The 27,076-nt window shown below is 43.7% G+C and overlaps 1 protein-coding gene across 1 annotated transcript in view; it reads right to left on the bottom strand.

Annotated features, from left to right (window-relative positions):
* Nucleotides 1-13,530: 13,530 nt before the first annotated feature.
* RND3 (Rho family GTPase 3) overlaps nt 13,531-27,076 on the bottom strand; it is a 43,880-nt gene continuing 30,334 nt past the window's right edge. The window contains exons 3-5 of the mRNA XM_040358013.1: nt 20,768-20,877; nt 18,040-18,174; nt 13,531-14,567 (exon numbers count right to left, since the gene is read on the bottom strand). Of these exons, the coding sequence (XP_040213947.1) occupies nt 14,316-14,567; nt 18,040-18,174; nt 20,768-20,877 (497 nt within the window). The 3' untranslated portion in view covers nt 13,531-14,315. The remainder of the gene's footprint in view (nt 14,568-18,039; nt 18,175-20,767; nt 20,878-27,076) is intronic.

The raw sequence follows: 27,076 nt of genomic DNA, 5'->3' as shown, positions 1-27,076 counted from the left end.
TTTAGGCATTCCCTACTTTACCGAAAATGGGAAAAAAAAAAACTTTTGGCTTTAGATATACTTTTAGGAGCCAGGGGACACACTTCTATCAACACCAGGCTCCAGAACACATTTGCTGCCAGCATTTTTAGGCACATTAGCTACCTGATTCTTGGAACCTGTCCATTTATGTTTTACCGTCTACAACTCAAATACACGAATCAAACTTTTTTTTTTTTTTTCTGGTATCGCAGCTCCGATGACTGGAACTTATCCTGCTGCTCCTGCCAATATTTCACATCGGAGTTCTCGGCTTCTCTTATTCCTAAACAAGGTTTGTCGTCCCTGTAAAACACGCTGTAGAGATGGCTCTGAATATAGTCAGAGTTACGTCTCACTTCCTCCACGTGCCAGCGATGACTGGATGGAGCGTTACATCACCCAGCATGGTGACTGTGACAGGAGGATTTGTTTATTGAAGGGCATGTGGCATGAATATTAAAATCCGATTCCTCATCCCTGACCCTTGTGAAATGTGCGCAATGTGCTAGTACAGCAAAGGTTTGTTTATTCAAGCCATAAAAAGGTTTGATTACATTTCCTTATACTCAGAGGTGTAGCAAGGAACTGCAAAAGGCTCCTCTGACTGCCGCGGCCCTCTTCCACTGGTCCCAGAGCCTTTCCCACCTAAGGCTGGGGGGCCCTTTACGCTATTGTGACCACATTTCCAAACTACCATTCAGGGACACCCGCCTTCCCAAAAATCAGCTTGTGCTGTAACGACTCGCAGCACAGTGATTGGACACAGGAGGCAGGATTTGTGATTTCTCCAATCACAAGCAGGGGGCGGGATTGTGCTCTTCCAGCCATCCCCGGCCAGGGCAAGTACTGTCAGTGAGTAAAGCAGTGATGTGGCGGTCTTTTTTGGGGGGCATCAGATTGGCCCGGGGGGGTGGCTGTGTCAGTTTCATTCCTAGGACACTGTATTTTCCTGGAATAAAGGTGCCCGGGACAGACCTGCAAAATGCCGGACTGTCCCGGGCAATCCGGGACACGTGGTCACCCTACTTTACGCCCATCGCAAGCCCGTTATAAGCCCCGATTCACATTGCTGTGATTTATCATGTGACTTGTGACACTGACATGAGCATTTAAAAAGACATTCATTTCAATGGGTGCTCTTTTAATGCAACAAGTTGCAGGCACAAAAAAAAGGCTCCTGTACTACTCTTGTGACCTTGGTGTGATTTGAGTGCCATAAACTGTAATGTTAAATCACAAAAGTCGCAGAGAAATCACAAACAAGTCCAAGTAGCACAATATTGGGGGTCGCAGCAGCGCAAACCCTTTCACATGTTCTATAGCAGCCCCCTTTCTGCTGGTGGTGGAGCGCCAGAGACCAGTCCCAAGTGCAACCGTTGTGACCCTGTTAGTTCTGCCACTGCCTAAGCTCATTAAAGTGCAAGTTCAACTTTTCAGAAGAAATTCTATATCTCCCTGGCATTTGCTGTACTTTCCTCCGGTGATCCTGACCTGTCAGTGCCCACACAGCTGTCTTGAGATTTAAAATCCTGCTCTTTCCTCTTCTTTTACTGGTGCTTCCATGATGGTTTAGAGAGATTCTGAATGGTCAGCACTGGCACAGACCAGATGCGCTGCAGAAAGGGGAAGAAATGTGAGGATTTCAAATCCCTGGTCCATTGCACTGGCTGTGTGGGCACTGAGAGCTCAGCATTCACGGGGCAAGTACAGTAAGGACTGGGGGTGGAGGGTGTACAGTGTGCTTACCTTTTCATTTTGTCTGAAAAAGTGAGATAATTCTTATAATACTAAAGCCAACAATCTTCTGTGTTGTCCATCCCTTTGCCTTATTTATAATGAATCTTGCTAAAAGATCAAAAGGTGGCACAAGTCATTTTTAAGGGGGCTGTAGGGAACATGAATCTGGACACAATGATCTCTGGCAGTCCCATGTAATGGTCCACCAAGCTATGACTTCCTCCTGAGATGCATTCCTAGCCTCCACCCATCTCATGTGGCACGTCTCCAACTGTCTCATGTAGCATGCTCGCAGTCTCCAACCATCTCCCAAAGACTACTGCCGTCCAGGGCTGTCTTAATAAGAGGGCACACCTGGGCACTGCCCAGGGGCCACAGCTGCATGGTGGGCCCCCTGCCCTTTCCCCAAAGCAGCTGGTCTTTGAGCCCACGCTGTCCCAAAATGTGGGGGCCCCCATGATGGCACTTAGAGTGATAGATACACAGGAGAGGCAGGGGAGGCAGTCTGCCTCCTACCTACTTGATGTCTGTTTAGTTTACCTGCACTGTCATTGTAGGGGCCTCAGAGCATTACTTTGCCCAGGGGCCCATGATGCTATTAAGACAGCCCTGCTGCCGTCTCCAACCATCTCATCAAGCACACCTCCAGCCATCTCGTGCACCACGTCTGCAGTCTCCAGCCATCTCGTGCACCACGTCTGCAGTCTCCAGCCATCTCGTGCACCACGTCTGCAGTCTCCAGCCATCTCGTGCACCACGCCAGCAGTCTCCAGCCATCTCGTGCACCACGCCAGCAGTCTCCAGCCATCTCGTGCACCACGCCAGCAGTCTCCAGCCATCTCGTGCACCACGCCAGCAGTCTCCAACCATCTCTTGTAGCACGCCAGCAGTCTCCAACCATCTCTTGTAGCACGCCAGCAGTCTCCAACCATCTCTTGTAGCACACCAGCAGTCTCCAACCATCTCTTGTAGCACGCCAGCAGTCTCCAACCATCTCTTGTAGCACGCCAGCAGTCTCCAACCATCTCTGGGATTAGTCTCCAGCCATTGAAGTGAAAAAAGACAGCAAACGAATCAAGATTGTTTGCAACTTATAAAGTAGACATGGAAGCAATGTCATTTTTAAAATAGACCTGTATCTGAAACATAACGTAGGCCTCTTCCACCTTTTGGAGGTGATGGCATATATTGCGCAGTTCTGTGAAGCTACTCTATTTTAATCACTTTTCCTCAATCACTAGGGGTGCCTTTACATTCCGGTAACAATCCTGCAATCAAAAAATAATAAGCACAACAGTTTTAAAGTTCATTGATCGATTATCCATTCAGTGCAATTCTATAGAACAATTGTGTTGCATTTAGAGCCATATAAGAACAATTCGCATGAAGTATGATGAATACTCCAGTTATCCAGCCATCTCTTACCATATCTGCAGTCTCCAACCATCTCTCATAGCATGCCTGTACTTTGACAATCTCCTGTTGATGGTCTCCAAGAACTTTCTGTAGCATTTCATCTACCAATTAAGTGTCCCCCTTTTGTGCCCAGGACACCCGCCTATATCAAGTTTACCACCACTGGAGTTGGGGATGGTTAAAAACCCATCAGTTCTTTTTGCTGTGACCCTTTGGAGAGAATTACATTTTTTTCATCTCCAGATATCAAAGTGAAAAAGTGTTCTTTCCAAAGGAAGGGAAATTCATACATAGTTGTCACTGGAAACAAGTGTCCCCATTGGAAGATTTTCACTACTTTCCTGTTCCAACTCAAAATGGATTCTCTTCACTTTACATCTCTGTGACAATGGTCACCAGGACAAACAGAAAAAGTAAAGCTCCACAGCAGAAATGCAAACAGCAATAAAACCAGATTCTCCCTCACGTAAAAAAAAAAAAAAAAAGTGATTTTTAGCCCTCATCTGGATACAACGTGTAGTTCTGGTAGAACGTTATTTGCCAACAAATTCATCAGGTCTCATTGCTGAAAATAACGATCCTTTTCACATATCCCAGCAATTAAAGGGTTAGTACATTTAATCAGATCTGTAGCTATTCATCATACTCCATGCAAATTGTTCTTATATGGCTCTAAATGCAACACAATTGTTCCATAGAACTGCACTGAATGGCTAATCGATCAATGAACTTTACAACTGTTGCGTTGAACATTGATTGCAGGATTGTTAGCGCAATGTAAAAAGCACCCCTAAGGGGTATACAAAGTTAAAAGACTAGCTTCGCAGAACTGTGCAATATACATTTCAGACAATGCCGATTCGTTTGCAGTCTTTTTTTTCCTTCTTAAAAGGCAAGGTGTTGGGCCTTCCTGTGGAGGGAAAACCTTTCCCGGATTAGTATTGGACTCCGACTTACAGCTTTATTACTGGGCCTCCCAACTCACCCTAATGGGGGATCTGAAAAGTTCTTGCCCATTTTTAGGATTGGTCAAGACCAAAAAAAAATAAAAATAGGATTAGGGGGAATCGTCCTGGGCAGTGCACTTAGTATTTCGAAGCAGCACCTAAATCTAGCTGCCTTTTCCCACCCCTACCTATTCGGTTTCATTCTTTTAAATCTTTGTTATTGTTTTCAACGTACAAGTAGCAGGTACATCAATGCAATGTAATAAACAATATATAAATAACGATGCATTGGAATCGAACATGTAGGAGACGCGTATCCAGCCGGGTATGCGTGTTCCAAGGAAAGATAGTAGAACAGAACATTGGACAAAATCAACATAAGCTATACTAGCCATAAACGCCAAGTAGACCAGTTAGTATCAATACACATATCAGAGGGAGGGGAGATAATGGGGGGTGGGAGGAGATGGAAAGAAGAGAGAAAGAAAGATAGAAAAAGAAAAAAGAAAGATGGGGGGGGGGGGGAGGAAGGAGGAGAGCATCAGTCAGGGAGCATCAGTGTGCAATCAAGAAATTATCAATGGACATAAGTAGTTGTGTACCAAAAGTGCCAGGGATTCCAGAGGTTCAACAGGGTCGTGTAGGTGGGTTTCCCACGAGATAACAGTTTCATAGGTATAATGAGTGTGTACCAAGGTAACTACTTCTGCAAGTGTAGGGGCATCTGTCGTTTTCCATTTTCTGGCAATCAACAGTTTCGTTGCCAGGAGAATGTGAGTCAGCACTAGTCGGAGATTGGGCGGTATATCAATAGTCAGGTGGAGGATAGCCAGTTGGGGAGTCAGTGCTACAGGGATGTGAAGAACCTCCCGCAAAAGTGACTCACCGTCGGTCCACAGTTTCCATAAGTGTGTGCAGGACCAAAAGATATGCATGAGGGTACCCGGTGAGTTGCATTGTCTCCAGCAATCGCTCGAGGTATGGCTATAGAATTTAGCTATCCTGTGTGGTGTCAGATACCATCTCATCAGTATCTTCTAAGCAAGCTCCCACAAGGCGGTGCATGACATGTACTGGTACGTAGATTTAATTGCCCTCTGCCACTGCAGGTCTGAGAATGTGGTTTGTATATCAGTTTCCCAGTCAACGAGGGGTTTTGTTTTTTGAAAAGTGGTTTTGTCTTGTGGAGTATATGACTGAAGTACCTTTGGTGGTATGTTTGTCTGAGAAAAAGTAGTTCCAGAGACGGATGGGTAGAGAGCCTTCCAGAGAAGGATTGGCGAGTAAGCATTTACGTAACCTGAAGTAGGTAAAGAAGTCAGTGGCCGGGGCTTGAAACTTCTATTGGACGTGGGGGAATGATCGTTCTTGGCTACGTCCTAAGGGGGACAGGTATGGGCTTGGTCAGGGGGTCAGTCCATTGAGAGTGGTGGATTACTTTCCAAGCTTTGACTGCGGCCTGGATGGTAGGGGGAATAGAGGTGAAAGTAGTGTAGTTTTAGTGCTCAAACCACCAAGTAGAGAGGTTCGGTCCGGGTGTCATATTGTTTTCTATGTCGCTCCATAGTGTTGGAGACGTTGTGGTGAACCAGTCTTTCGTCTGTGACAGGATAGTAGCCAGATAGTAATCCCCAACTTGACCCATCCCTCCTACCAGTCTATGCTTCACAAGCTTTGTATGACTACACCTAGGTTTTCGGCCCTGCCATACAAATTGTGCGACGATGGCTTGTAGCAAGTTAAGGTATGGACAAGAGAGGGGTATGGGCAGTGTCCGAAATAAGTACAACAGTCTCGGCAGTAACATCATTTTAAAAGCCGCCTGTTTCATTCAAACTCAGACATCTTGAATGGAAAATCAGGGTTACTCCCGACAGGTGGGGGGGATGTTACACACAAGTTTTTTTTTGTTTTTTTTACACTCTATATATGCCTCCCTGTTGGACATTCCAGGCCTTTTGAAATTGAGAAAGAGCTTGGCCTATGACGGAGGTATATTGGGAAGCTATAAACTCCTGCATACACAAGGGCTCCCTGAATATCTGGGCAGGAGAATGGCTACAAGCTGAAGGCTTGTTGGTATAATGCCGCTCTCCATAAAATGTTGCCATCGGTCTGATTGCTGCAGCCGATATGTAGGTTCATGCCCCCATATTGTGGAGGTCCTGTTCAGGGATCCAAGGGTACTGGAAGAAAGTTAATGCCACCACAGAGACCCACTCCCATAGTGCTCTTTTGCAAGGTCATTCCTGAGAAAACCAACAGTTAAGACCTTCTAGTAACGGTGTTTCTAGGAACCTTCCAGGACAGCACATGAGAGAGATTAGGATCCTCCCTACAAGAATCAAATCGACAGCTTTAGCAAGTCCCCACCGTTCCTTGACCCTTAATAAAGCAACTCCTGAAAACTGGCCATAAGGGGGAATAATTCCACAAAGGTACTCACCAAATACCATTCAACACTTTTCCCTCTGCCAATAGGCAGGAAGTAGATTCCTAGAAACAATTACGAGCAAGTCCAACAGTTGGTTTTCTCTTATCTTCCAGGACAGCACACCTGAGCGGATAATTGAACTGCCTGCAGGCATACACATGATCCAAAAATCATATGAACAAAACCACTTTTGAAGCAATTGTATGATAATCTGTTCATTAGTACACAGATCAATAGCAGACAGTCTGATTGGACAAGCATGAAAATCAGATAGTACGATTTTAGTTTAATCGGCACAGTTGTCATCCAAAAACACACATTACTTTCGAATTTTTATTTTATCAAAAGTAGAATTTTCTTAACTCCAGTAACCCATTCGATTTCTACTTGTGACTAGCAAGTGAAAAAAGTTTGTCTGTCGTCCGATTTTCAGATTGTGTGTACGGGGCATTAGGATGAGACCACCGCCTGTGTGTACGGGGCATTAGGATGAGACCACCGCCTGTGTGTACGGGGCATTAGGATGAGACCACCGCCTGTGTGTACGGGGCATTAGGATGAGACCACCGCCTGTGTGTACGGGGCATTAGGATGAGACCACCGCCTGTGTGTACGGGGCATTAGGATGAGACCACCGCCTGTGTGTACGGGGCATTAGGACGAGACCACTGCCTGCAAAACGGTCAAGCCAAATGCCAGATTCTGCGGTGAGTTTTACCCTCATGCCTGATGAAGGCATGTTAGCTGGATCATGTGTCCGATCTGCTCCACCGCCTCAAACGCAGAATCTAGCTGAGTAGGCTCTTAAATCTAGAATCAGAAAACTTGAATTTTGTAGGTTAGAAAAGGTTAACCAATCTGAACCATCCACTGTAGCAATCGTGGCCCATTATGCCTGTAACAGCTTCTTAGGACCACTAAAAAGGATCCATCAGACTTGTTCTGATAAACAAGGACGCTACTTTGGAAACCGGAGGATCTGGCTTAAACACCATTCTGTTCAGAACGATTTAGAAAAGGCTCCCTAACCAACAACCCCCCACCCTTTTTTTGAGCTTCCCTCAGGAAAGGCACTTAACTAGCCCTGACTTGCTCTTGCCTGCAGCCGACTATGCCTTTTCCTCCTCATTCTGAGGTAGTTGACACCTGCTCTGATGCACCAATTGCCAACACTGTAGCGATCTTGTGTCTCCTTGAGCCCTCTCCTCAGAGTGGAGTATGGACTGAGCACTGACAGGCTGCCCCCCACCCCTTCAACCTCTGCAGCAATGCTGGCACTTATACCCATTTGAGTGCACTCAACTTCTTTGGTCGACCATGACGAGGCCTATTCTGAGTGAAACCTGTCTTGTTATACTGCTGTATGGTCTTGGCCACCATGCTGCAGCTCAGTTTCAGGGTCTTAGCAATCTTCTTATAGCCTAGGCCATCTTAAAGTAGAGAAACAATTTTTTTTTCAGATCCTCCAATGACCAGTAAGCAATAACACCAAATTTAACAACCGCTCCCTATTCACACCTGAGACCTTGTAACACTAACAAGCCACAACACTGTTGAGGGAAAATAGCCTATTTGGACATTTTCCTTTAGGGGTGTACTCACTTGTTGCCAGCGGTTTAGACCCAATTGGTTGTATCAAGTTATTTTGAATTTTTTCAAAAATGTGAGGGGTGTACTCACCTGAAAAGACAGTCTATACACCCCTCTGAAAAAGGTCAGGTTTTCTGTGGTGTAAAAAAAAATCCTCAGAACTTCACCTTTAATGTGACCTATAAACTCTACAATTCAATTAAAACCTGAAATCATAGGTGGAGGGATGAAAAAAAAAAAAAAAAAAAAACCACACCCTTAACCACTTAAGACCCAGACCAAAATGCAACTTAAGGACCTTGCCCCTTTTTGAGATTCGGCACTGCGTCGCTTTAACTGACAATCGCAGTCGTGCAATGTGGCTGCCAAACAAAATTGGCTTCCTTTTTTCCCACAAATAGAGCTTTCTTTTGGTGGTATTTGATCACCTCTGCGGTTTTTATTTTTGCGCTATAAACAAATAGAGCGACAATTTTGAAAATGCAATATTTTTTACTTTTTGCTAAAATAAATATCCCCCAAAAATATAAAAAAATTCTCAGTTTAGGCCAATACGCATTCTACATTTTTTTTTTTTTTCAAAAAATAAGGCAATAAGCGTTTATTGGTTGGTTTGCGCAAAATTTATAGCGTTTACAAAATAGGGGATAGTTTTATTGCATTTTTTATATTTTTATTTTATTTATTTTTTACACTACTAATGGCGGCGATCAGCGATTTTTTTCATGACTGCGACATTATGGCAGACACTTGACAATTTTGACATATTTTTGGGACCATTGCATTTTAAATGCATTTTTTGCTGTGAAAATTACAGTTGGTTTGGGAGTTAACCACAGGGGTGCTGAAGGAGTTATGTTTCACCTAATGTGTGTTTACAACTGTAGGGGGTGTGGCTGTAGGAGTGACGTCATCGATTGTGTCCCCCCCTATTAAAAAAAAAAAAAAAGAGAGATGACACGATCGATGCAGCCGCCACAGTGAAGAACGGGGAAGCCGTGTTTACATGCGGCTCTTTTTGTTCTTCAGCTCCGGGGACCGATCGCAGGACCCCAGCAGCGATCGGGTCCTGCCGCTTTGGACCGGGTCGTGGGCACGTGCTCGCGACCCATGGCTGGGTACATGTACAGGACGTACCTGTACGTACATGTGCCCAGCCGTGCCATTCTGCTGACGTATATGTGCAGGAGGCGGTCCTTAAGTGGTTAAATATCTTCGTTGAAGCCCATTTTATTACAGCACTCGGTCTTTAGGTACGAGTCCATCAGCATGAAAAAAAAAAAAAATAAATAAATAAAACTTGACAATATCTGCCCACTCTTTGCAAAAACAGTCCAAATCTGTCAGATTGCAAGGGCATCTCCTGTGCACAGCTTTTCAATTGAATTCAGGTCTGGGCCATTCTAAAACTTTAGATGTACTGGTTAAGCCATTCCTTTGGCTTTATGCTTTGGGTCATTGTCATGCTGAAAGATGAAGTTCCTCTTCAGCTCTCTAGCAGAAGCCTGAAGGTTTTGTGCCAATATTGACTGGTATTAAGAACCGTTCATGAATCCCTCTACCTTGACTAAGGCCCATGTTCCAGTTGATGACAAACAGCCCCAAAGCATGATGCTACCACCATGCTTCACTGTGTGTGTATGGGGTATTTGTGATGTGCAGTGTTTTTGCACCAAACATCTTTTGGAATTATGGCCAGAACACATTTTCCCCACATGCTTTTGGAAGACTACAGATGTGTTGCAAGATTTCGCTGGGGCGCATTTAAAGTGGGGGGTTCACCCCCAAAAAAAAAGTAATATTACATCTAGCAGAGCTAGCATAGTAAGGGCATTTACTTTCCGCGTTTTTGTTCTCCGTTCATGCCTTTATATTCTGTTTTTGTCCAGGGCTTCCGATGACTGCGGGACTGGGCATTCCCATCCTTCTGTTCGATGAAGGACGGCTTGTGAAACAGGCGACCTGTCGCACAATGTGTGTCACCAGATGTGGGGAAATAGAGCTGCGAGTCAGCACTATAAGGCGCCTGCACAGTCCGCTCACAGCGCAGGCACCGTATAGCGCCGACTCGCAGCTCAGCCATTTCCGGAAATGTGGTGACGCGCGTTGTGCGACAGGTCACCTGTTTCACAAGCCGTCAATCATCGAACCGAAGGATAGGAACGCCCAGTCCCGCAGTCATCGGAACCCTGAGGCAGGGATAGGAACGCCCAGTCCCGCAGTCATCAGAACGCAGAAGCCCTGGACCAAAATCAGAATATAAAAGTACGGAGGAAAAAAAAAAAAAAAAAACTGCCGAAAGTATATGCCCTTACTATGCTGGCTCCAATGTTAAAAATGCATTTTTAGGGTGAACATCCACTTTAAGAAAAGGCTTCAGTCTTGCCAGCTCCCTGACCAGTTTTGTCTATCAGTTGGACATCCAGTTCGTCATTTGTACCATATTTTCTCCACTTGATGACTGCCCTCACTGCGTTCCATGGTATAGCCAATGCCTTGGAAATTCTTTTGTACCTTTGACATATTTTACACTGAGACCCCTATGATGTTTTGGAAGCTCTGCGGACCATGGCTTATTGGCTTTTGCTGAATGGAGAAAAAAAAAAAAAAAAAAATAGACCAATATTTTTTTTTCTATCACAGAAACCTAAGGGGCGTTTAGCCTTTAGGCTGCATTCACACCTAGGCGTATTTACGCCCGACGCTCGTGCCGCTGGAGGGGCGAATTTACATTTTCTATGAGATGATTCACATCTCACACCGAACGCCTGCAGCCTAAAAAAAAAGTCCCGGACCCTTTTCCAGGCGGCTTTCGGCATAAGACCTCAATGTAAAAAAAATTTTCTTTTACAAAACATTTTACATTGATGTCTATGCCGAAAGCCGCCTGGAAAAGGGTCCGGGACTTTTTTTAGGCCGCAGGCGTTCGGCGTGAACCATCTCATAGACATCAATGTAAATTCGCCCCTCCAGCGGCACGAGCGTCGAGCGTAAATACGCCTAGGTGTGAATGCAGCCTAAAGGCTAAACGCCCCTTAGGTTTCTGTGATAGAAAAAAAAAATATTGGTCTATTTTTTTACTTTTTTTTTTACAAAACAAGTTTACAAATCGTGGCAAAATACGCCGCGTTATAGTGTGAATGCACATCCACCATAGCTGATTCCAAATAACTCACTTAAAACATTTCAACACAGGAGACAGAACAAACTTAATGAAGCCTTTATTATTCAAAAGAAAAAACAAACATAAATAAATATTGCAGAAACATTTACAAATCAAACGTACAAGGTGACAGACATTGAAAAGTTATGTTGCCCAGCTGTCAGACACATATAATTTAATTGCTTTGTTACAATATTTAAATATAAAGTAAGCACTTGCTAGCTAGTTGTTGTAATACTGCCCAAAGCACATAGCTGCGTTATGGAGAGAGTACTGTTGTGGTTAATATCGGATCTTATGGCAGAGGACAGGGATGGGCTACAGCTTTACTTCGACACCCCTGTCCTGTCCTCCGAGTTGGAAAGACAACTGGAATGCCCGAGACCGCCTAATGCTCTTCTACAGATATGACACAGTGCTTGTCTACACATGAAACACAGGATTAACTGTCAGAACAGACTCGCGCTTCAAAAAACGAAGCCATTAATGGAAAGAATGCTTGCATCCAACAAGCAAGAGTCAGCAAGATATGTACTAGCTGATTTTTTCCCTGTTTATATGACCAGACCTCCCAGCTACTGCTAACAATTTTTAAGAAAATATTCATGCCACCATATTTTCAACTACATTCTGCATTAAAAAAAAAAAGAGAAAAGAAAGGGGGGCCATCAAACTTTGGTTTTGTAGTAAACATAACGAAGCAAGGGGGGGGGGAGCCATTTTTGCATTATGAAGGTTCTAGTGTATATAATGAAATATAAAAAAAACAGGTGTATACAAGGATTAAGGCCTGGTCCGCTCCTATGCAGGTTGGATATTCCAGGTGCATTTTTTAATACACGTTTGAAGTCTATGGAAAAAAAAAAAGTCCCTGGCCCTTTCCATAAAATGGAGATGCGAACATGACCCATAGGAAACCATGTCAAATGGGCTGTAGTGTGTTTCTGCAAACACACAGGAACCATCCAGAATTGAAATATGAAGGCTCTAGTGTAATTTTATACCATGTAAAACTGGTGTTTGTAAATCAGCTAAAAAAAAACAAAAAAAAACCATCGATCCTTCAGAACAATGACAGCCGACATTGTCGCCGTGGTTTTAAAGAGGCAATCTCCAGCACATCTTTACTGCTTGCCAAGCCACTGTGCTGGAGTAAGCATTGAAAATTTTTGTACAAAAACACTACAGTCCATTTAACATGTTCACATCTGTGCCTTTTTCAGCCACTGCATTTTTTGGAAATGGTCAGGGACTTTCAAAAAGCAAAAAAATGGCCAGTTTTGGTTCAATAGACTTCAATGAAGAAGCTGCAGAAAAGCATTTTTTCACCTGCGATTTCTGTGCCACCCACATTTGGCACCTTTCGGGGGAGTGGATACCTGTCTGACAGGTATCCTGTCCCCACTTCAGGGAGTCGGGTCTGCAGCGAATTAAAAGACAGTGGCTATAAAGGGCTCCCCTCCACTACGCCACTAGGAGAGCACAGCGGTGCCTTGTGCACGCATGGTAGGGACCTGGCGCGAAGCCGTAATGCTGCACTGTTGGCTTTCCTTACTGGCAATGGCAGCACCCGACATTTAATTTATGCAGGGTGAGTGGACCTCTTCAAGCCAACAAGAGAAAAAAAAAAAAAAAAAAAAAAAAAATGCACTGCAGAAAAAGGATCAGAAGCAAACTGCATAGGTGTGAACCAAGCCTAAGGCAACAACACTGGACCATTTACATTTGGTGGGTCAGCAAGGATGGCTCCTAAAATTTCCACCCCCAACAGGTAACTTGAACAATATAGAACTATGCAACAAGTGTAGGATCTTATCTAAAGATATGCAAAATAAACACGTTGTGTGGAATGATATTGAGAGCGGAAACAAAACCACTTTCCCCCAGCCCAATGGTGCAACTGCCAAATATTTCAATACAAATGTGAATATATGACTACATATTTGTGGACTGACCTTTAAAACCTTCATAACAAAAACAGTAAAGAACAGCATAGTGGCTGTACTTCCCTTGCCTCCTACTTTGAAGCATTATGGGGGAAAAAAAAAACCTCCTCCACCCTTTTTAAGCAGAATGGTCACATCATGGCCGACAAGAAATTAAGGTTCATACAATTGTGTTAGAGGACGTATAAGCAAGAGAGATTTGAATTAACCGTTTTAAAAATGCACCCAATGAAACCAGGGAGATCAAATGCAATTAAAACCAGACTCCAGCCCACATTTCCCTGATTTTGGGGACAAGTGTGGGAATAGGTAAAACCCGTTATAACTCTTGCCCACGCCAAAGTTTTGGTTGGACTTTAAATGCCTACTCCTTTTCCAGAGACCCAGGAGGGACATGACCAACTGACACGTTGTGTAGCACCTTCTTAGTTTTAAGTGTCATAAAATGGACTGCCTGCCGATTACATTTCAATAGCTGGTTTATTCCCAGTTTAAAGAACAGCTAAACATATCTTAAAAATAAAACTCACATTAAAAAGCTAGGTCATAAAAAAAAAAAAAAAAAAAAAAGTACCATGTACTATCTAGCCTATGTAGCTGTGCAAGAACGTTATACAAATGGGAAAACCAAGAAAAGTTCCTTCTTTTTTAGAAGATCCCAACAGACCACCATGGTCACGTTTAGAAGAGTCAAAGGATCACATTCCAGAGTGCAAACCGCATCACTAGAGTCAGCATTGCGTAAGCATGGTACTCTTATTTTGGCCAAGAATGCAAAGAGAAATAAGTGAAATTCAAGATCGATCATTTTTCAAGAGATGATATTTTCCCCCATCCATCTACACGTTCCAATCAGTTCTGGGGGTTGGTTTGACGTGGCTTCCCTCCAAACAGCATCTGTAGAAATAACCCAACGTTCCGTTCTAACATGCTGCATCCTTGAGTACCAATGGTAAAGAAAATCCTTTTCAACTTGGCTTCACCCAACAAATTCCTCTGAGCGCTCCCTTCATTGATCCTTCACTAAATCTTCATAGAAACCTCACAGCCACCGAGATACCTCACATTATGCTGCAGCTTTTAGCTTTGTCCTTTCTCAAGTCTGTGGCCACTGCAGTCAGCTCTGGTCTGCTGGGCATGTGGGAAATTCTCTTTGTGGTTCTCTGGGTTTTATTCCGTTTGAGATTTTTGTTAGACTTGTTGACACATGCCAGCGTGGCTACATGGAAAATGTCCCTCACACTGTTCTCCGACTGTAAGGCTGAGCATTCGATGTAAGTGGCTGCTGCGATTTGCTTGGCCATATTGGCTCCCTAGGAAAAAAATAAAAAAAAAACGTAATTAGAAGCACGAGATATATTATATAATATATATATAATATTAATATATATATATAAAAAAAAAAAAAAAAAAAAAGGGGGCATGCATCAATGAGTTTTGTAAAATTAAACAATTGCTCAAAAATTCCATTGACAGCCTAAAACAAGGAAACCAGTCATAAGAACATTACTACCAATGTTTGTGAAGGTTCTCATTTATCCAGTTATGAGATAAGTTGTTACAGTTAACTGGATTTGTTTTGCAACGCTGAAGATGTTTTGCAGCTTAACTAAGCCAGTTTATTAAAGTGGTTCTAAAGCCTAAACACTACCTTAAGACTGGCCATACGTTTATAGATTATCTGCAGATTTTCTATGGTCAGATGGAAAAAAAGTGGAACAGATGCCTCCATCTACGCTGAACTGTTTGGATGGAAGAATCTCCCACTGGCCCAAGTTTCCATATCTTGCTAGTCAGCCCCTCTGGCTCAATACCTGAACATTCTGATTGGGTGCAGGGCCAACTAGCAAGATACTGTAGCTTGGCCCAGTGGGGTGGGGGAGATGCCTCTATCCACACAGTTTAGCGTACATGGAGAAATCCGTTACCCTTTTCATCCAACCATAGAAAAATTGGCAGATAATCTATAGGTGCATGGCCAGCTTAATGCACTCCTTGCATCAAGATAGATGTTAGCATTGGCCCCTCACCCTGCTTTTTAGCACACAAGACCTCATCTGATCAGGAGCTGTGCACATATGCAGCTCCCCTCACTTCCTTGTGTCACGACTTTGCTCGGGCACTGGACCCTGCTGCTAGCAAAGAGAGAGAGAGCGAGAGAGCGAGAGAGCGAGAGAGCGAGAGAGCGAGAGAGCGAGAGAGCGAGAGAGAGAGAGAGAGCGAGAGAGCGAGAGAGAGAGAGAGAGCGAGAGAGCGAGAGAGAGCGAGAGAGCGAGAGAGAGCGAGAGAGAGAGAGCGAGAGAGAGCGAGAGAGAGCGAGAGAGAGCGAGAGAGAGAGAGCGAGAGAGAGCGAGAGAGAGAGAGAGAGAGAGAGAGAGAGAGAGAGAGAGCGAGAGAGAGAGAGCGAGAGCGAGAGAGAGAGAGAGAGAGAGAGAGAGCGAGAGAGAGCGAGCGAGAGAGAGAGAGAGAGAGAGAGCGAGAGAGAGAGCGAGAGAGAGAGCGAGAGAGAGAGAGAGAGAGAGAGAGAGAGAGACACTTGTAAAGCGCAACAAATGCGAACTGAATCGCCTCTGGGCGCTGTATCCATTTCATGGGTAAGGAACCCCTTGACCTCAGAAGATGGGTTTTAATCTTTCTCCTGAAGGCCAAGTGGTCGGTAGTACTGTCTGGACAGAGCAGCATGGCAACAAGCATGTACAAGTTCCCCCATGGGAAACAGCTTCCCATGGTGCACTGGACAAAGGAGGAACCAAGAGCACCGGCAGGGGACCCGAGGAAGTTTGGTTCCATTGCACAGAGCAGGCAAGCATAGACATGTTGGTTTGCATTTTTTTCCTTTATAATCACTTTAAGATCTGAAGCACTGGCTACAAAAGATCTTTAACCTTGCCGAAGTCCAGTTGAATGTGGTCATCTACTACTAAAAGATGAAGGCTACCACTGGAAATTTTCCCTTTTGTCCTGATGACACCATGCAACAGAGTTTGACTTAAAATTAAAAAATGTATTTTCTCCCAGGTTAAGAGAATTTTTTTTTTTTTTTTTTTTTTAAACATTATACTCCTAGACTGTTGCAAACTGATCTCAGCTACAGCTGTTCCCTGCCGCATCCAAGGCCAAGCAATTGAGCAAGCAAACACTGCTGATCGCTCAGCTCTTGGTCCTCAAGCCTACAAAGAGCTGGTGACTGTCACCAACTCTGCCCCTCCCGTGCTCACTGGGTTGTGGAGGGGCGGACGGCTGGCTCATGCCCTCAGCGGCTTGCCGAGAGGCTGAGCTAGCAGTCAGTCCAGGCTTCTGGGTGGATCCTGACCATATGGTAGGGATCTTTATAGAGCCGGGAATGGCTGACATGAGCTGAAAACCGGCCACAGGACTGCAGAACTAACTGCACTCTGACCCACAGGGGAAGTATGGCCAAAAGCAGTATAGCGCCGACTCGCCGTTCGGCTCCTTTCGCCAGTCGTGACGCAGCTTACGCAACGGGGGGAGCTGGTTTTTTGTCAAACCATCAATCACCAGCATGTGAGGAACGCCCACTCCCGCGGGACTCACAACCCCGAAGCCACGGGTGAATAGCTGTACAAAGGTATGTACAGCATGAAAAAAAAACATAACAGGCATAATCGTATTGTAATGTGGGGGGCCAGTGTAATTAGAGAAAGTGGTTTTTAGGGTGAACTTTCCCTTTAAGGTAATGATATAACACAAGTTACATAACATGAACTGAGAAGCAGCTCCTGAGTCACTTGACTTGCTCGTGGCCGATTGAATGCAACTAAATGTTAATTGCAGAGGGTAAAACTTCTCTGAAAAACGACAAACGCCTGTAATGGTAATCTAGACTTAAGCAAAAATCTAGGAGGATTTAGATTCACATTGTGACAAATCCCAACCAGTGCATACAGACCTGCAATTATTTCACATTGCATGAACTATAATTAGCTATCTGCTGGGAACACAGTAGCGCAATCGCAAGGTACCCAGAGATAAAAGCAGTAATTTTGATGATATCTTGAATTTATAACCATTTGAAGTAGAGCAAATGAGCAACATGCGTAGACTTTGGCGTCATATCTTCATGCAAGGCACAAATCTTCCAGACAGTTTACCCACTCTAGCATTGGGGGGCATACCTAGTTACATGTTAACAGCCTATATCCTGGACAACAGTGTCAGAACTACCAGATGGGGTGCATTCACTAGGGGTCCCGAGACAAGATAGTGCAGCGATGAGGTTAAGCGTTCAGGCCCCAAGGAGACACTTATTGCACCCATTTTTTGGACAGGACATTGTGCCAGCTAGGCATCCAGCACCTCGAATGGCAAGAAACAAAAAACAGACTACCTATATGGTCCTGCATATGGGCACAGTTCCCATTCACCTTGATTTCCCCCCGCCCCCCCTCCTTAGTTCAATCGTGTTTTTAGCAGCAACCCCAGAGTTCCACCAAGATTTCTACAATACCAGCACAAACCCAAGTCACAGCATCTGTATTCAGGACGGGTCCCGCTACCAACAGAACCAGATGATCAGTAGTAAAATAAAGGTCCTGGGCCATTTAGTTGCCCAATTCCAGCATCCTTTGCGCAAAGAGCATGTTCTTTTGTAGGCTTTATTACATTGGATATTAAGTTACTGTTGCTTAGAATGTTTTCTAAAGGAGGTTCATCTAATTTACAGACTACGCAGGATGTACAGGAAGCCGCACTATCACCGGACCTCAAACATTTCACCAGCTGTGGGAGATTGGATAAATAAAATGGTAGTCCTGGCTTACATACCTGATCATAAGACACTGGCGTCTGTCTGTGATTGGACAGTTCCACTAGAGTTGTGAGGTCCGTTCGTAAATCAGACTTGCAGCCAACCAGCAGCATTTTTGTATTGGGACAGAACTCCTGAATTTCACCTTTCCACTGCAAAAGGAAGTTATAGGATATCAGTACAAGCCAATAGAGATAAGAAACATGTTAAAGAAAAAAAAAAAAAAAAGCTAGAAAATTTGACTATTGCAAGAAGTCAATTCTCTAGCACAGCCCCCTCTCCTTACTAGGGCCAAAACCACCAATTACAATTTTCATAATCTATTAATCGGGCAGTAACATAATAGGGTTAAAAAACTAAAGTTAGCCCTTTATAGTACAAAGAAATTTGCTACTGTAAATATTACAGCGATTCTTTGTACATTTGTTTTTTTTTAACCTTATTATATTATGTTCCTAAACATCTCAGGCCTGGATTCACACCTGTTTTTTGGTGCTTTTTGCAGAAACACTACAGTTCATTTACATGTTTTCCTATGGGACACGTTCACATCCATGATTTTTTTTCCCCAGCTGCTGCGTATTTGGAAAGGGCAAGGACTATTTAACGCAAAACGGTGCCATTTTGTTTTTTTGGTTCAATATACTTCAATGAAGAAGCTGCAGAAAAGCTTGGAATGCGTTTTTGCGGCAATTTGTGTTTTGCAATCTGCCAAATTGGCCCAAAAAAAAAATGCAATTTTTTTTAACCACTTGAGATCCGCGCTATAGACGAAATACGTCCGCAGCGCGGCTCTCAAGTGCCAAGTGGCCGTTTAAAAACGGCCTTTATGTGCATTACCCGCGCGCGCCACTGGGTGGCGCGCGGCGGGTAAAAACTGTCCCGACGCATCGCCGAAGACCCGATGCGTGTACCTGGCGGCCGCGATGTCCGCCGGGTACACGGTAGGTGACAGCAGGAACGTGGAGCTCTGTGTGTAAACACAGAGCTCCACGTGCTGTCAGAGGAGAGACCGATCTGTGTCCCTTGTACATAGAGACACAGCATCGGTCCCCTCCCCCAGTCACCCCCCTCCCCCCACACAGTTATAACACACCCAGGCTACACAGTTAACCCCTTCCTCACCCCCTAGTGTTAACCCCTTCACTGCCAGTCACATTTATACAGTAATTAGTGCATTTTTATAGCACTGATCGCCGTATAAATGTGAATGGCGCCAAATTTGTGTCAAAAGTGTCCGATACGTCCGCCGCAATATCCCAGTCCCAATAAAAAAAATCGCAGATCGCCGCCATTACTAGTAAAAAAAAAAATAAAAATCATAATTCTGTTCCCCATTTTGTAGGCGCTATAACTTTTGCGCAAACCAGTCGCTTATTGTGATTTTTTTTTTTTTTTTACAAAAATACGTCGAAAAATACGTATCGGCCTTAACTGAGAAAAAAAATAGTTTTTAAAAAAAAATTGGGATATTTATTATAGCAACAAGTAAAAAAAATATATATTTTTTTTAAATTGTTGCTCTTTTTTTGTTTATAGCGCAAAAAATAAAAACCGCAGAGGTGATCAAATACCACCAAAAGAAAGCTCTATTTGTGGGGAAAAAAGGACGCCAATTTTGTTTGGGAGCCACGTCGCACGACCGCGCAATTGTCAGTTAAAGCGACGCAGTGCCGGACGCTGAGATTTCGTCTGGGAACGAAGGGGGTTTATGTGCCCAGTAAGCAAGTGGTTAAAGCTATTATCCGATCAATCGGCCAACTAATCAATTATGAAAATAATCGTTAGTTGCAGCCCTACTCCTTACACATTTAAAGTTGAGCAAATCAATGCCAGAAGAGTGCCGTCAGTGCTGGCCCAGCTTCCTTTACCACCTCACATAATTTTACGCAACACTCATGGGAGGAGAAAAGGTGAATGCTATACAGAGTCACTGGTGTGGTAGTTAAAGGTCTACTGACATCACATTCAAGACAGTAAGGCCCAGCAAGGTCTAAGTAAAAGGAGGCAACTAACCTGTACAAAACAATCTTATGGGACAAGTTTTTTTAAATGCATGGCTGGTAACAGGGTCTAAACCAGAGATGTTTCCACTTGTCCATGCCCACCTCCAGCACTGACCACTATGGTTTACTGAGGACTAGGCAGAGCATGGCTTTTACCAACTCTAAAGCAGGGTGGGCACAGGGCACAGACAAACTTGTTTAAAATGTTTTTTTTTTTTTTTTTTTTTTTTTAACACTAGGAACCCTCAAATTTAGAACTATTACGAAAATTAAATCCCAACATTAAGTTATCTTGCTCTCAAGTGATCTCCTGCCTCGCAATACTTTATTCCATGCCAAACTAGGTTGATTGCTACACCTTCGAGCAGAGCCATCACCGGCTGTGTGCCAACTTTTAGGTTGGGGCTGGGTGTCAATGAATCTGGAAGTTAGGGGCAGCTATTGGCCACATGTGGACTTTCTGTAGGAGAGCAGAAAAGTACTGCAGCAAAAACAATCCTTCAAAATTGGAAGAAAAACAATTTGAACCAGGAGTTGGGCTTTAATTAGAGCAGCCTTGCTTAGACCGATTTAGTTTATACTGATATTTTCTTGTCTCAACCTTATTTGAAATTCAGAGTTTAGAACAAAAAAAAAAAATAAAAACAAAAAAACTATCCTAAAATGATCCAAGCAACGTACGCTTTTGACTTGCAAAGGGGATGAATTGACAGCTCCAATGTACAAGAGAGGCAGTTACCTTTTTAAGAACACAATCTAGTGTTTCAGGACGGCTAATGTCAAAACATATCAAGACGGCATCAGAGTCCGGGTATGAGAGAGGGCGGACGTTGTCATAATATGGAGAACCTGAAAAGAGAAAAATATATTACTATACAATGTTAGTTACCTTGTTTCTTAACACAAAGTCATAACCTTGAGTATTGGCTAGAGTAGGGAATGGTTCACACATTTGTCCCCCCCAAACTGTATTTAGGAAACTATTTCTTAAATCTGACACAACTGGATGTGGAGAACAAAAAAACGGGGGGGGAAAAAAAAAAAAAAAAAAAAAAAAAAAAATGGATCACCCCAGGGAGGGACACACAGCACTTCCAACCCATGCCCACTATATCATCCAAGGGATAGAAAACAAGCCCAGTTATTAGGTAGAGCCTACTAGTTATTTTAGCCAACATTTTCCTACCAGTCCCTTGGCACATGAAATACATAGACAAGTCAGCCCTCCAGCATAGAAATGTTAATAAGCCTTAATCAAGTCTAAAATGGTAAGCAATAGCATTTAAAAAGTAGATTGCCACTGGACATACAGGTCAAACTGCAACAAGCCTTCACACAACTCAGCTGGCAGACATTAAGGCCCTTATTTGAGCAACACATAGGATTGTTAACCTCTTCCTGCCAGCCCTTAAAAAGGGTTCTAAAGGCTGGGAGGAGGACATTCAGGTCACATGACCACCATGATTGGCAGTCACATGATCAGAAAGCTCCTGATGCATACTAGTGAGTGGGAGCTTTCCTGTAACTACCGCACCGGGAGTGCGCTCAGCACATTAAGTGAATTGCACAGGGCTGCATATATGTGTATAGGTCCATGCACTGAGAGGCTGCATTTGGCCAGCGTGAAGAGATTAAAGTGGTTGTAAACACATTACAACCACTTTTACCTACAGGCAAGCCTAAATTAAGGCTTACCTTTAGGTACTCAAAATGGCTCCTAAACTGCCACGGTTTAGGAGATATTTACAAAAGGGGCGAGCGCCAATGTCTACGGCGCATGAGCCATAAACAGCGCAGGCACACTTTAGAAATGGCACGATTGTGCCGCTTCTGAAGGAGAGTGCTGTGGCTGGCGGCTCCGGCCAATCACAGCGCTGGAGCCATGATAGCCGAAAGGAAGATAAACGCTTCATGAAACAGCGGTGGCATTGCAGGCTTTGGTTTCATGCAAGTACATAGTTGCCCATTATGCTTTACCTTTGCAGGGAAACCGAAGTAAAACCCATCACAGTTTACCTAATCTTTAAAGCAGCACTATAATCAAATAAAAGTCCTGCTAGATCACTTCATGCTGGCCCCTTAACAGGTATAGCAATGTAAAATACAAAACCACGCCTATACTGTTTAAAATCTAGTTGTACACTGGATCGCCTTGCACATGCTCAGTTGCTTGATTTTTCTGCACGGTGCCAAAAACCTAGAGGCCGATCTGTGACAGCCTAAAGATTTACTGCTGCTCTGGACTTCAGCCAAATGGCAACATCCAGCAAGAAGAATCAGGAGCAATGTTGGAAGCAATTTACAGCACCAATGTCAATAGCATACCCATGTGGAATGCATGTTCCACGCTAAACCGTTCTGATCAAAATTAGAGGTAAAGTTACACTTTAAAGTAAAAAAAAAAAAAAGTTTACAAGATCAGTTCACATGATCTGGCTGCCCAATTACTCAATGAAAATGATGCATCCTAGAATGTGGGATTACTGCAAAGGTTCCAGCTGGTATTGAGATCCAGTTATGAAACTTCGAAGAGGATTGGTGTCCAAAAAGTTTAGGGCCAAATCCTCAAAAGAGATACGACGGAGTAACTGCTGTTACTCCGTCGTATCCCTGGTCCTAACTATGGAACTGATCCACAGAATCAGTTTCCCATAGTTAGGGAGAAGATCCGGCATGTGTAATTGAATTACACTGCCGGATCTTAGGATGCAGTACCGCATCCGCCGCTGGGGGCATTTCGTGTCGAAATGCCGCCTTGGGTATGCAAATTAGCACTTACGGAGATCCACGAAGCTTTTCTGCATTCGTTTTTTCTCCGTAAGTATTAAGTTGCATACGCAAAATTAGGGCTGCTTTTACATGGTGTAAAGTTAGTACACCATGTAAAAGCAGACCCTTCTGTCTAGCGACGCGTTTTTTTTTTAATTTGAATTTTTTTTCGCGCCGTATATTTTTTTTCCCCGACGCAACTTTATTGACCCGTCGCAATCCACAAAGCCTGGCGTAACGTAATTTTGCGCTATGCATGTCGGGAAAAATGATGTCACGAGCATGCGCAGTACGGCCGGCGTGGGAGCGCGCCTCATTTAAATGGGAATCGCCCCCATGAAATGAGGAACGCCCCCATGAAATGAGGAACGCCTTGCGCCGGCGGAATTTTAGTTACACGGCCAGAAATTTCTAGGTAAGTGCTTTGTGGATCGGGCACTTAGGTAGAAATTTTAAGGCAGTGTAACTTAAATTAGAATTTCGCCGTTACGCCGGGTCTTTGTGGATTTGGCCCTCAGTCCCTCCAAGCCTGGGAGTAAAATGGGGCAATCTGGCAGAACCCCCCCCCCCCCCCCCCCATAGAGCGGACCAACCCGGAGGTGTGCGTTTTATGGGCAGACATGTAATGCGATTGCTGGAGAGAGCTTGAAGATTCTGGTGATCTCACCCTGGAACATTCCACACATACTTCTCCCTTCTGTTTCAAATTACTTTAAACAAGGAAAATGTTCCAGATGAATCTTTAGGACAGACAACTGTTATTCTAAACTTTATACAGTGTTCCAGGTCTGGCCTTATATACACACACGCTATATACAAAGACACTCGGTTGCCAAATGAATTAGAAATGACATATTTGCAGAGTTCAAACTTTCATAAATGTCGGGCAGTATGCATTTCCTTACAGGGAAGGGAAACATGCATGAGTTCACAAAAAAACAAAAAAAAAAAAAAAAAACGGTATTTATAGTGTGCTGTGAAGTGCTGCATAATTTGACATCAGTCCCTGCCCTCAAGGAGCTTACAATTTAAAGCGGAGGTTCACACAAAAAACATTTCTCAGAACAACTTTAGACGTCTAACATGTACAGTCCGAAAAAAAATTTTTTACGCTGTACATACCCTATAATCTATCATTCCGGGTACTTCTCCCCGCGGGAGTAGGCGTTTCCAAGCTAAGGCGGCATGTCATCAGGGAAGTCGCCCAGATGATTGACATCTTTTCAGCAAAGGCTCCCCCCGGTGGATAAGGCCCTGCCCCCCATAGCGTAGGCGTGTCCGAAAGAAGCTGAACATGCAGATCTGCTAGTCGGCTCAATACGGCGCCTGCCAGATGACATGCCTCCTCAGCTTGGAAACACCTACTCCCGTGGGGAGAAGTAGCCGGAATGAAAAGATAAGGTATGTACAGCGCAAGAAAAAAAAAAAATAAAAAAAAAAATTAGCGGACTGTACATGTTCGAAGTCTAAAGAAGTTGTTCTGAGAAAAATGTTATTTGGGTGAACCTCCGCTTTAACATCCCTTAGGGCTGGTTCACACACACTAGATGCAATGCAAATCTGCACCAAAAATCGCAACCTGTTCATGCAAACTGAATGTCAACATCTCAAAATCAGTTTGCAAAGCGCAACGCCATTTGTAGAAACAGATCGCATAGGTGTGAACACCGATTCTCGGCCAAAACCAGTGCCTGACCTCAAATGCGCTTCTGGAAGAATGGTCAAACATTCCCATAGACACTCCTAAACCTTGTGGACGAGACTACCTTCCCAGAAGTATTTAAGCCGTTATAGCTGCAAAGAGTGGGCCAAGTCAATATTGAACTTTATTGACTAAGACGCCATTAAAATTCATGTGTAAAGGCAGATGGTCTTTATTTAAATATCCATGTCTCCGTTCTAAGGAAAAAAAAAAAAAAAAAAAAAGAATTCGGATAGAGAGAGATGAAGGGAAAGAAAGGAAGAGAAAGTGGTAAATCCTAAAATTTACTATAATGGGTTGTAATACTGTACGAGTGGAAGGGACTCAGGGAGCGCTAAATGTCCACGGGTTAGGGGCACAAATTACTTGTCTTGCCTTGGGTGCTTTTAACCCACGCTATGAAAATAATTTTACTGTTAGGGGTCCCCACAACTTGGAAAATTTTATCAAGAGGTCACGGCACTAGAAGGTTGAGAACCACTGCTGTATAATATAGGGCTGCAACTAACGATTATTTTCATAATTGATTAGTTGGCTGATTATTGTTTCGATTAATAACCTTAAAAAATAATAAAATTTTGCTGCGATTTGACCAAAAATATTTTTCTGCAGCTTCTCCATTGAAGTATATGGAACCAAAAAACACAAAATGGCACCGTTTTGCGTAAAAAAAGTACTTGCCCTTTCCAAATACACAGCAACTGAAAAAATCATGGATGTGAAACCATGTAAATGAACGTAGTGTGTTTCTGCAAAAAGCACAGAGGTGTGAACCCGGCCTGAGATGATTAATAACATAATGGGAGTTAAAAAAACTAAAATGAGTACAAAAAGAGCAAATAATCACTACTGTAATGGGTTAATTTTTTACTGTGGGACAGTGAAGTAATATTTACAGTAGAGATTTGCTCTTTGTACTATAAAGGGCCAATTTTTTTTTAACCCATTATGTTACTGGCCGATTAATCGATTATGAAAATGATAATCGATTAATTTCATAATCGATTAGTTGTTTCGGCCCTAGTATAGTATCACAAGTGGTGATTTCATCTATAGAGTTCTGCCACAATAGAGAAGCATGTGTCCCGAAGGACATCTTGTGAACAGTCTCACAGAGGTGCAGCGATTACTCCAGAATCAGCTGTATAGAAGACTCAACCCCGACAAGCTTATACCCCCCTCCCAAACCATTTACTAGTATCTCTTGTTAAAAAAACATTTACTAGTAAATCAGGATAAGCCCAGCTCCAATTTCAAACAGAGCAATGCAAACCCCCTGCCTCCGCCACAGCAAGTCACTTCTCTATTGCGCAACAGGCCCAGAAGGGAAACGTCATCTGGAACTGGATTGAGCTGCACAGAAACAATGAATGCCATGTGCCATTTTTCACTAGCCTCACCCAATAGGCAGGGACTCTTCGCTCGCATACCTGCCTGCTGAAATCACCACAGATTCATCCTAGCCAAACCATATATGTACAGCTGCACTCAGCTATGGCATAAGATGGTATGTGTGTCATGCTAATTACGGAGCGCTCTACAGGCTCTTAAACCTGCATTTATGGCCGCAGATCACCTTGTTTTATGTGAAAGACACTCAGGCAGGTTTGTGGTCTGTGTTAAGTACCACTAATGATGGGATTTAGGAGTATCTAGTGAAAACTGGTTCACTTTAGACAGCTACATTTTTTAACCAATTCATACAGCAAACCTTTGTGGTTACAGATTTCAGGGGTCTACAAACTCCCTAAACAAAAAGGGCCAGTTTACTTTGACTTGAGGGGGGCAGATTAGTCAGGGAGTAGAAAGCCCCAACAGGAGCCCACAAATCTCAGGCTCATCAGCAAAAATATATAGATAAAAAATTGTTGTCAGTAGGAAAAATGGTGCCCCCATTATTGGTAGGAACAGTGCACCATCATTGGAGGGAAGGATACCCCCCCCCCCCCCCTACACCCAATGGGGCCACTGGGGAGGAATGTCCATTGTTGGTGTCCGTGGAAGCAAGTGCTCCATTGTTGGGTCAGTGGGAGAAAATTTATGATTAGCTGTGCCTAGCATTATATTATATTTCCAGGCTGGTGGACGCCACCTCTGGTGGTATTACTGTGCATTTCTGCATATATATTGCCGTGTGTCTCCATTTCCCTCTAGCCATCGGCTATAGCACAGACAGCGCCACTACACCCATACCCCAATTTATTCCATTTTTATTTGTATCCTCCTGGGGATACAATAGAGGGGCTGCAGTCTATTTATATCCTATACCCATTTCCCACATCTTATCCTAAGCGCGGGTATTCCATCTATTTTCTAGTGGGAGAAAAGGGTGCCTCACTGTTGGTCTCAATAGAAGTGCCTCAAGGGCTGGCCAAAAGGTAAGCAACACCACATTTTGCCCTCAGGTCACAGTTTGGAGACCACTGACCTATGATGAGCCCGTGCACATGGCCATAGAGCATAGTTTTTTTGCATATTCCCCCACCAGGGAAACTACGGGTGCTGCATATAGCCATCTATAGAAGTCAATGTCTGTACTTGGCTATACACATGCCTATCAAGCCCTCAAGGAGCTTA

Source organism: Rana temporaria, chromosome 6, assembly GCF_905171775.1.
Source record: "Rana temporaria chromosome 6, aRanTem1.1, whole genome shotgun sequence".
NCBI classification, from domain to species: Eukaryota; Metazoa; Chordata; class Amphibia; order Anura; family Ranidae; genus Rana; species Rana temporaria.
This window is presented reverse-complemented; position numbering and strand designations above follow the sequence as displayed.